At 33.8% G+C, this 11665-nt stretch overlaps 2 protein-coding genes across 4 annotated transcripts; one reads left to right on the top strand and one right to left on the bottom strand.

Annotated features, from left to right (window-relative positions):
• Positions 1 to 88: 88 nt before the first annotated feature.
• On the bottom strand, positions 89 to 2770 carry LOC135166359 (vesicle-associated membrane protein 2-like). Of its 2 annotated transcripts, XM_064128492.1 has the most exons (4): positions 2620 to 2770; positions 2321 to 2453; positions 933 to 1252; positions 89 to 772 (listed from the first exon to the last, which is right to left on the bottom strand). In XM_064128492.1, the coding sequence occupies exons 3-4, from the start codon at positions 1249 to 1251 to the stop codon at positions 732 to 734; spliced, it is 360 nt and encodes a 119-aa protein (XP_063984562.1). In that variant the 5' UTR covers position 1252; positions 2321 to 2453; positions 2620 to 2770; the 3' UTR covers positions 89 to 731. The 2 variants fall into 2 exon arrangements, with proteins under 2 accessions (XP_063984562.1, XP_063984561.1); XM_064128491.1 differs by lacking the exons at positions 2321 to 2453; positions 2620 to 2770 and adding an exon at positions 1697 to 1855.
• Positions 2771 to 3224: 454 nt separating this feature from the next.
• LOC135166356 (vesicle-associated membrane protein 2-like) lies at positions 3225 to 11162 on the top strand. 2 transcript variants are annotated; one of them, XM_064128489.1, is made up of 5 exons: positions 3225 to 3384; positions 4916 to 5127; positions 5414 to 5493; positions 5663 to 5714; positions 10195 to 11162. In XM_064128489.1, coding segments are annotated over exons 1-5 (525 nt in total). In that variant the 5' UTR covers positions 3225 to 3382; the 3' UTR covers positions 10374 to 11162. The 2 variants fall into 2 exon arrangements, with proteins under 2 accessions (XP_063984559.1, XP_063984558.1); XM_064128488.1 differs by lacking the exon at positions 3225 to 3384 and having other exon boundaries at positions 4908 to 5127.
• Positions 11163 to 11665: the final 503 nt, after the last annotated feature.

Below are 11665 nucleotides of genomic sequence, written 5' to 3'. Positions count from 1 at the left end.
CAATAATTGTATTATTCGTTAAATGTCCGAGTGGATAATTTAATTGACGTAATATGGGAGGAAACTGAAGGGGATAGACTGACTCACATTTCTCATGTATATAAACACTGTATTAAATAATATTAAACTCATACACTAATTAATTTGATACAACAATGGGGTTTCCCCACAGAGGGGTAATTGACAATTTTTGAGGAGAATTTTTGTTAGTGTGCTTTGGACCCTCGCAACCCGATATTCCTCAATTTATATACTATAAAATTGGTGAAATGATAAAAAAGAGAGGCGATCCTTCGTTTAGTTAATATTAACATATCTTCAGACATCTCCTATGATAAAACATGTATGAAAATTATTTTTCTCTATATGCCTTTCCCCTTGGAAAAATGGCAGAAGGTATTTGTAGTTGGAAATTTTTTTAGCAACAAAAAATGCCTCCGGACATTTTCGGCTTTTAAGAAAAATGCAACATCCGCGGAAATGAGAGTTTTGATAACGATTTTCACCCTTTACCACTTCTAAAGTGCATTTGATTTTTCATATTTTTACAATTATATTTTTTTTACGGTTAATCATTATTGATCTTTCAATTCATTCTGTCGGTGATACCTGGAAGACAAGGCACTTCGTGAACTGTAAATATATATACATATATATTCTTCACTCGTGTTCGGAGCGTCTGCTCAAGATTGAATTTCAAGTCCTGTTTGATGTTCCATCTTCGGTCTTGGTTAGTGGGCGTCGTTATCACTTGAGCTCGGTACTACTGACACTGAAACAAAAACAAAAATAACTGAAAAGGATGGATACTTACATATAAGTAGATCATATACACCTGCAGCCTTCTCACGAAGAATAATCATCATAATGTCAAATGGAAGGATAAAAAAATATATACATGAAAGTTTGGGAAAAGAGTATGCTTCTCTTACCAATAATAATAATGAGAATAATAACACAAATGATTCCAATTATGATCATCATCTTGAGGTTCTTCCACCAGTATTTCCTTTTCAATTTTCCAGCCTGCTGCTCGAACTGTGCAGCTCCCTGTTGAAGCGCATCAGCCCTGTCGTCCAATTCTGAAAGTTTCTGGTCTCTCTCCAGGACTTTCTCGACATTTACCTTCATAATTCCCACCACCTCATCAACCTTTGCCTGTGTCTGCTGCAATTTTTTCGTTGACACTGCCTGCTGCGGTGTCCTCGGGCCTCCAAGGTCGCCATCGCCTGAGTATCCTCCACCGTCCATCCTGGAGTAAATTTTTCAAAATGTTAATGCTTTAACAATAATGTCTAATCAGTCACGACTGAACTCTCAGACCTCGGACACAATCAATTTCAAGATAAAGAATGAATGACCAAAAGAAAAATATTCAGAGTATCTGACGTACACGCCCATAACCTCAAATTGAACGCAACAAGTGATGCACTTGTCAGAGATTATTTGTTGACTATATGCCCCAGTACCGCTGGAAAACCAAATAAGTTCAATTCTCATGCAAAAGTCCGTACATCGTGCTGTCTTACCGATGAACGCAACAATTTTATTTAATGGATTTTTTTTGGTTGACATTTGATTGAATCAGAGACGAAAATAACATATTGCTCTGAAATAATATCGAGCTTGTACATGCAAGGGTAGAATCGGAATAGCCGAGTTCAATGTATTTCAAGGGATAATCACGGCTACTTACGTGAATTATGTATTTGTTATTTGAGGGGATGATAATCGACGAAAGAACCGAATTGATGAATTTCGGAGTACTAACACAAACGTCTCATGCGTATACAATTGTAAAACGGATGAATGACTAATGGAGGTGATGGAGCTCAGGGAAAGATGGCGTCGGAGGTAGTGACGTCAGTCAGGTGATCAGTGTGTACTAAAAATGACAATTACAAAAACCAATCTGGATATTAGATCACGTATACGAGTTGTAATGGGAAATTAAGGATGAAGTATACATATGTATCTGTGAAGTGTGGGATAATTACATAGAATTTGATTGTAACTGACTGTTGTTTCAATGAGAAAGACTAATTTTGTTTAATTTAAAATATCTCGAGAATGAGTGGACTGAGAGCTAAATGTACCTTTTTATAGCTAATAAAATAATAAGTGGTTATAAATAAAAAGTGTGTGTCCATTTCTTTTGAAAATTACTCATACCAAAAATAATTTTACTCTGACCAAGAACAATTCCGAACAAAACCAACAATCAGCTCTCGCATTACCTGATCTCGGCAATCTGATTAAATAAATACAGCAATATCAGCAATTTTCTATCTACTAGCTCAACATAAATAATTATTCTCACCTTGTCCTTCCAATTTCCCTTCATTTTCCAACAACTCGCAAAGCTGATAATTGACCCTACAAAATCGTATCTCCGCACGTCGTGAGTAAGTAGAAAATTGCCGCTGTGGACAGCCATCTCGTCGTGGAAGCACCTTTTGGGGGGAACGATAAGAGATTTAAAATAATGCAAAATTTGTCATTAATGGAATAATTTAATAAAATAAGTAAAATAGTGAAATGATAAAACAAAATTAATATTTTTATCTTTCAATACCTAATGACTGAACTATTCAATGAAATTTCATTCTAAAAACTCACCTCAACCCCTTCCTCGCTGGTTCGAAAGCTCGAACAATCGCTGGCGAAAAATTTGTGTACCTTTCGTACACCTTAAATTCTCAATTAACTAATTGCCGACTTAAGCCCCCACTTGATCTCATCCCATATAATTAAATAAAAAAATCCTTCGAGAGTTGGAAAACCCTTGAACGCATGAGCAAATGTTTCTGCGTCCAAGTGACAATCATTGGTCGAGTGTGGGTCGCGTGTAGGTATCCTTGTCAGGGGGTGGAAGGAGACGAAAATGGCACAGTTATTGACTGGCTCTTCCACGCCGGCGCAGTGCAATGCGCAAACGCACCCCGATAATCATTTCGATCTATCGAAGGGCATTCGATCGGTGGCCCAGTTTCAACTTGTGTTTTGAGGCTTTTTTAATCCTTGTAAATTTGCCTGTAAAGCCCGGGGTGAAATTAAAAAATAACAATTGTCCTGGATATTCCTGATTTTTCGAAGGCTTTCTCTTCTCGATTGAGGCAAGATTTTTTTTAACAATTTTGAATTTCGAGAGTCGAACCTTCAACTCGATATATCGCACGGAGATTACGATTTAAGTGAGTCTCACCTCCCCGAGAATTTATCAATAACCGGGGGAGTTTCTGTGAACGGCAGTCTCGCATTAGAAGTTACGTGTCGACGTTTCTACGGGGTGAATTTTTATTTTTAATTAACACCACCAGAAAATCGGAATTCTGTTCACTCAGTGACTAACTACATTAGCCAAGTTTAATTAATCTGAAATATGTAAGTATTTTATTTATTATTGGAAATATTTCGGGGCGTATAACACCCCTTTTAGTGCGACAAAAAATGGCTGATTTTTCGGGTCAATTTTTGGAATTTAAATTTATGGAAAAATTACGTTTTACTTATCATAAGAATTTAATCCCAGGCACATAATTTTTGTTAATTCCTCGAATATTTATGGAGCATTTTTGTTGGTTCAGCATTTTGCAAATCATGATCAAAACTTGACATAATTCTTATTCAATGGATAAAATGTAAGGATTGTACTCATTATTTTATGTATTCCGGGGTAGAATACAGCCCTTTTAGGCGGAAAACAGAGTTCAGGTCAATTCTAGAAATTGAATGATTTTCTATTACTACGTGGAAAATTCTGTGTTGAGCCATAATTTTCATAAATTCCTTCAGCAATTTGTGAAATAGTTATTAAAAGTCAAAATATTTTTTTCTGATCTCCGGGAAATGCTTACTGAACTGGTTTGTTTCTAGTCTTTTCACCAAGTTCTCGTTCTCCTGAAATCGGTTTTTATTCTTCAAAGTTTATGTCTGTGGAGAGAGATATTTGTTTGAAGAATTAAAAGAATTCGACGCATTATATCGCAGATAGTACAATCGATTTCATTGATGGCAGTGGCAGTTGGGTGTATTATACATATATAACACTCAACCCTGCTGCCTTCAATCAATGGAAAAAGTTTGAGGAAATTTAAGAAACATATTTGACCCCAAAATCAGTGAGGCACTATATATGCTTGATCAATTCAGTGGTGTACCTCATGAATCAGTCGTGTCATAATGCCTCTCGTGGCTGAAACGCTCGATAAGAAAATTCATGGGTCAGATTGAGGTCTTGAGCACTTGAGTTCGAATGTCCACTTCTTTCTAAATTCAATTAAAATTAGGAAGTTACCATAAATTCAAATTCAAATTACTTTAATGGTTTTTTCATGAATTAGATGAATTCAAATTAGTTCAAATATTAGGAAGAAAAATACTTAAAAATTAATTGTAAGGAACTATTCATGGTTACTTATACCCATTAATTACAATTATTAATTACCTGTGGTCATTACAAATTACCATCATTTGCATTAATGAATAATTATGTTGAGAAATATTTTTTCATCAGGCAAAAATATTTTTTCCATTTTTTTGTCTCAAAATGACTGGCTCTTGAAGCAAACTTGGAGGTAATATCTCTGTTTTATTGCTTCGGTTCTCTACCTCACCACAAAACTTATCTGTTTTCATCCAGGACTTGAAAATCCATCGAATTTTATGGACACTTGCCGGAGTGCGTTGTGGCCTTTTACGCTCGGCATGGCCCTTTGACCTTTTACTAGTTCATAATAATAAATATCTCAGCTTACCTGATGAATTTAATTTTCCTCAAAATGTGATAATGGATTGGAATTTAAGGAGAAACTTAACAATCGTGAAATTTTATGCCATTTTACAATATTATAAATTATTTAATTCAATTATGATATTATAAGGTTATTACAATTAACAAACTTGCAATGACTAGGGCCTCTGAAGGTGGTCTAGCACCAGATGCAGCTGCAGGAACAGGGACTGACGGCATTGTTGGTGGGCCTAGGACACCCCAACAAATTGCCTCCCAGAAGCGATTGCAGCAGACACAAGCGCAAGTTGACGAAGTTGTCGACATCATGAAGACAAATGTGGAAAAAGTCCTCGAGCGCGATCAGAAATTATCTGAACTCGACGATCGAGCTGGTGAATAATCCCAAATTTCAAGGACAAATATATTATAAATCAAATTACACAGGGAGGATGTTCCTAATTGTTATTTCTTTTGGAATGAAAAAGTAATTTTTTTCCGGTCACTGTGAGGACAAATTCTTCTCGATTCTCGAGAGAAAAGTATTTTTCCCCTCTTGTTTTTTCAATTTTGTTTTTCGAGATATCGATCCACAAAGTCGATCCATTTTCTCCACCCACTTATATCGATCATTTTTCCCATTTCACATTCTAATGCTATAATCTCATTAATTTTTAACAGATGCCCTTCAACAAGGTGCCTCGCAGTTCGAACAGCAAGCAGGAAAATTGAAAAGAAAGTTTTGGCTGCAGAATTTAAAAGTATGTTGATTAAATTTCTATTTCAATAGGAAAATACTCGAGTGAGACCAATCAATTCGCGCTGTTGATGACTTGTTTAAATTTAAATATTTTTTTTCTTGTTCTAATCACCTTTATTTGCCATGAAAATGTAAAATGTATTAACAATATTTTTTCTCTTTTTCTCCAGATGATGATTATAATGGGGGTCATCGGTCTCATTATCCTGGCCATCATTGTCGGTAAGTAGATCCACTCAATCACCTAGTACTTAAATAGCGGGAAATGAAATCACAAAAGATGTGTAATTGTTGACAAGTCAACAATCGATCAAAAAGTCAGTGTTTCGCCCATCAAAATCATTCCCAGCCCCCTCGATGAACCCCCCTCACCAGCATAAGGCAAATTAAAATTTCCAAGATTGAAAAATAAAGCAGCAACAAAAGCAATCATAAAGAATAAAATTTTTTGGTTTTTTGTAATGAGAAAAAGTAACGTCTAACGCCTAAATTTCTATGTTTGTCCCTGTTACCTCTAGCGAACTTCATGTAGATGCGCAGATTGGTGGAAACATTCGTGTATGAGTGAGTTCAGGTAGAGAAAAAAAAAACTAAAAACACCAAAAAATATGAGCAGTCGAAAATTGATAAAACCGGATTTATTGTATCTCTGTCGTAGGAATATTGTATTTATACCCTAAAACCGATATATCTGTTACTCTACTCGTATATCTATCGCATATCTGTACTCTCTCACTGTCACTGTGATTAATTTTCATTCCTGTTTTTATTTAGCCTTTTTTTGTGGAAGATCTTCCAGATTTCGATGTTGATGAGGGTGAAACGATGATGTAAGGGGGTGTAAAAAAAATAAAACTCGTTTGTTCGCGTCACTAATTGGCAATCAATACAATTGTCAATAGAACGATTTTATTTGTGAGAACATTCTTATATTATATTCATTACAAAATTTCTTTGAATTTTTATTGAATGTTTTTGGAGAGAGTTTTTCCAAATATTTTTTATTATCTTTTTTCTCGTACATATAGGATATACTAGCATCGTTTTGCTCGATTCAACAGTAATTTTAGGAGTTGCCTATAAATATTGTCGATGTTATTCTGTTACACTTTAGGTTGTCGCTGGTGTATTTTCCTTTTGTACAGGCTAAAACTCAAACCAAAGTTGTTCATGAATATATTTTCGACTCTTTGATTGAGTTGTGAAAATCATCGAGACATTGATGATTCTGAAATGTGCCAATTGTTATGTGTCTGTCCTTTATTTATATTTTTTTTCTAACGATTAATGTGTAGGTAATGTCATTCACGAGGCTGCTCCCAGGTGATCGACGATTTTCCATCCTTTCCGATATCGAACCCCATGTCAGATTATTCCCAAAACAAATGCAAAAATTATGGAAAATTGTCCACATGGCGAGAAAAATTCAGTATAAATTTTCGGACAAGTAGCGTATAAGTTACAAAAATTATTAATCATTTAAGAATTTTTCTTCGTGCACGGAAAGGTGGAAATATCATGCACTCGACCAATTATACATTCAAATAATCCATTCAGTCTGAATTTGACGGTAAGGTAATTTTACTATGCACTTGGGCATTTTTCTACATTCATTGCAATTTTCAATAATGATTAAAATTTTTCATCATTACTGTTTGCGTTTCTTAAATATAATTCACTACATATGGCATGGAATTGCAATTATTAATCTAAATAGATAGTCTACGATTCTACAAAAATTCCGAGCAAGTGCCCGAAACGAATTAATAAAAAAAATCAACAATAATGAGCCAAAAATTACAAAATAAGACAGAATCAGTTTACGTTATTTCATTATTCTTTATTTTACATTCTGGGACGGTTTTCCGAGCTTGGCAAGTGGCTTCTCGGTGTACCTGCGAGTGCATGCAGATGTTGCGACTATCTCGTGTACAAATTTCTCGATAGTAGAAAAAACGATTCCTAGAATACGGGGAAAACTTTGCGGCATCAGTTTTCAGCCAAAGAACGAAAAATAAATGTTGAAATTATTATTATTCTCAGTTCGTCTCAGGCGGGTTCTAGGAAATAAATTTTTTAGGATCCATTTCAATATTTTTTTTTCTTGAAAATTCTTGGCACATCGTTTTCCCTGACTTTAATTTAAAATTAAAGAACTAATTCTTCACTGGAAGTAGTGACATTGGAGCATGCCAACTGCATAAACGCATTATTTCCCACTGGAACCATTCAATAGAAATCACTCGTGAAAATTCATCAATTTTTTTATTGAATTTTTTTCCTGCGTGCATGAGGCAAAAATTTCCGCATGAAGCATGGACGATTCGGGAAGTGTAATATGACCGTATACAAACCTCGTCAATTACCAACAATCTACAATATTTGATTCAATCATTTTCAGTGGGATTGACCGGCGGCAACGACTCACGATAATAAATTTCATTGAGTGAAATGCAAAATTCATGAAATCGATTTAAGAAATAATAATTCAATGGGAGAATGTCAGGGTCCCCGCTGCCACTTTATTTTTAAATATCGATGGAGAATGATCATCCACGGTTGATGGAAATAGGAAGATACGTCGAATGAGTGGACATCTATTGACACCACACTTCATTCTTAATTTTATTAAAATTAAATGTCTGTAAAATGTCTCATTTTTTCAAAATCCACTAATATATTTCGATGGCTTCCTGCTACATTTAACAAATGAAAAAATTTAATGTTTAATCAAGTCATCAATTAATATATCATTCAGACACAACGATTGAGATCATCAAGTTCTTTCGTAAAACGTAATTAATCTGTTCCAATGCGATTCATCCGAATTATCTTCAAATGGAATGGAACGGAAAAATGTCATAAAATATTTTTTGTACCTGATTAAATTTTTTACAAAAAATATTACGTGATATTTTTCCCTAAACTCCCTCATTCTTGAGATAATCCACCATTAGAGACGGTCCTCACGCTTTACGAATTCTCTTTTGAGAGAACCACTTACGAAAGTCTTGAAAAAATTTACGAAATTGTTTTCACATCTTCAATTGATTTTAAAGACCTCAGTCAGTATTAATCGATCCCAACAATGATCATTATAGACACTATTAATAAATTAATAAATGAATAACTGATGTGGACGACGCGAGCCTTCCAATTGCGCAAGTGTAAGAGAAAAATGCAGAAATATATCATATTAACTAGAAGAAAATAAAATGAAATGAAAACTCTAGAACCCGCTCTGTGTCTTCATAATAATCGTGATGTAAATAACATTGTTTTCTCGTGCATTGAAAGATAACATGAAAATAAAATGGAATTTTAGTCGCTAAAGTGGACTTTTCGGCGTGTTCGTAGAAGTAGTTGATTAAAATAAAGAAAAAAATATTGAATTCTCAAGCCACCAATTTAAACATCTAAATTGCCATGTAAAAAACATTTTGTCTTGCGAATATCAGCGACTCTTGGAAGAATTCTTGGTAATCCACAAAAGAGTTTTCAGACGACAACATTTGTTGGAGGATCTTCAGAGGACAATTTTTATTAACCGTCTAGTCTCGTAAAGATTTTAAAAAAAAAGTGTCCCCTGTAGATCGTCTACATAAGCTACCGAAAATTCTTCTATGGATCACTGGAAAATATTCCAAAGACTGAAATTTTTCAACGCGGATTATTAGGAATTTCAATTTTCCTTTTTATTTTTCGAGCTCTGTTCCGACAGACGAGAACAGAACGAGGAACCATGGCTTCAGAATAGGAGAGGAGAGGAATATTGTAAAGAATTATTGGGAATTAGTTACAGAATGTTAAACAATAATAAGTGTTAATATAAATCATAATAATGGAAGACAGAATAATAAAAGGATAAATACACTGTTTGAATCATTGAATTATTGGCGGAATTGAATTACTCGAGACAGCTATTACAATGTTAAAGCCGAATGGTCAAATGAAACAGAAAAGGACGTCTCCTATTCCCGAAGCTTCAGAAGACCTTTAACATGGTAAAATGAAATGTCAACAGGTAAGAAACTCCGCAGGGCATGTTTTTTCACCATTTAAAATAATAAACTTCTGCATGTTTTGGTTACGTTTTCACATTTATCAACCTTCGAAACAATTCCATTGCAAGAGGAATAATTTTCACAATTAAACTGATTCCCGTTTTATTTCTCGTTGCATAACGTTCCACAGATTCGACAGACACATAACAATTATAACGCTAATTATAACCCTACATAAATTTTCGTTTCCAATAGTTGAAACACCATTTGCCGTTTGATCTCACTGGATCGATTGAAGAAACGTACGAAAAAACTAGAAGTTAAACTGGAAAACTCTTCACACTGAGAAAGAAAACAAAGCAAAAATTTAATGCTGATAAAAAATGAAATTAATTTCAATAATCTACACATCAATTATTATTTTCAAAAAATCAAATTCATATGCAACACAATCAACCCGTAATTCAAGACGATTATAATTCATTTACTCAGAATTTCATAATTCAATTTAGAAGAAAGTAATTTCAGAATTTTTTTTTCTCAGAGAAGAAAATCTGAATTTTTCGTGCGTCCATAGTGAAAAATAAATTTTTCTTCCGCTCTAACAGCAAAAAAATTCGTCAGTTGATGAAATAAAATACAAATATGAGAAGAGTCACAAGAAGATATTAACGGTACCAATTGTATTAAAATTTCAGCTAAGTTTATGCCAGAATCGCCTCCAGCAGCGCCCCAAGGCCCAATTTACCAATACGGCCCACCCCCAGGTGCTCCAGCCCCCCCAGCACCAGCTCCAGCATCAGGTGGTGCACCTCAAACAGCTCCAGCTGCTCTCGTTGGCTCACTCAACCAAGGAATTCTCCGCAGCGTAATGTAAAAATATCGAGACATCTCACAAGAGAATAGGAAAAAAAACTACTCTAAGAAGAATTCCAACGAACGATTTCATTTGAATCCAAACGGATGATAATTTATTATTTACCTTAAATTTCTTAAATATCAACTTAATATTACTGAAAATATATTTAACAATTAGTTAATACGCTGAATACCCTTATCGAATACACTCGATTTATTGTACGAATTCCCCGATAAATTACGAAATAATTATAATCTATACGAGGAGTTATGAGATGCCGGTGAATAATTCAAATTAAATGACAGAAAAAGAGATATTAATTAAGTAGAAAGAGCGATGAGATTAATATTTCACAGTAATATATAATCCAATGTGCAGAGTGAGCTGATATATGTTGTATATAAATAAATATACGTCAAGTCAATGCAAGACTATTGTTTCAATAATTCAAATCAATGAAGCGATGAGATTTAAAGATGATCATGTTTTTGTCAGTGATTGAAGGTTTTAACAAGCGCTTGATAATTACGTATTTAGATTCCTAATGAATATTGACGAGGAAAAAACACGCCTTTAATTGATGCATGCCACTATTATATTTCACTTAGGAATTCCATTTTTTTAGTCAACATATATTTTTCAACAATTTTCTTTTACCATCTTTGTGTATTTCATGCTTTATGGTGAATCACAGAAGTGAAGAGTTAATATTATGAATTATTCAGTCTTTAATTGATGATAAATAAACCCCATTCATGTTGTACATGTATTATAATAAAGTAGAAATATATTATATATATATATATATACATTCATTTTATTTCATTGCTGCCGCATTATGTGTGGTACTGATTACACTATCTCAATCGATTTTTATTTTTATGTAAAATTTATTCTCCGAAAATTCATTGACGGTAAGAAAATGAGATCGGAAAATTTTGATTATTCAGTGGTCACATAATTTAAACCGATTCCCCGTTCCCGCATCGACTAGAAATTTTTTTGGTGTCGACCCAGTATTATTTGAATCAATTGTTCGTCAATGAATGCATGAAACTCATTTTATTTCTCAAATATACATATTGTCAAACCAGATTTGTTGCTATTAATTTAATTCGAAATCCTTGATGATAGCCTTTAATTATAGATCAATCTTATAAAAAAAAATTTTTTAAATTCAATTACATTGAATAACCAAGTGATTATTCATCATAGAAACAAATTATTTACAAAATAAAGATGAGGGAAACTGTTACTTTATGGGTAAAAAAAAATCAATTTTCCCTTGATATCATACAAATGTAAATGAT

This window comes from Diachasmimorpha longicaudata, chromosome 10 (assembly GCF_034640455.1).
Source record: "Diachasmimorpha longicaudata isolate KC_UGA_2023 chromosome 10, iyDiaLong2, whole genome shotgun sequence".
NCBI lineage: Eukaryota > Metazoa > Arthropoda > Insecta > Hymenoptera > Braconidae > Diachasmimorpha > Diachasmimorpha longicaudata.
This window is presented reverse-complemented; position numbering and strand designations above follow the sequence as displayed.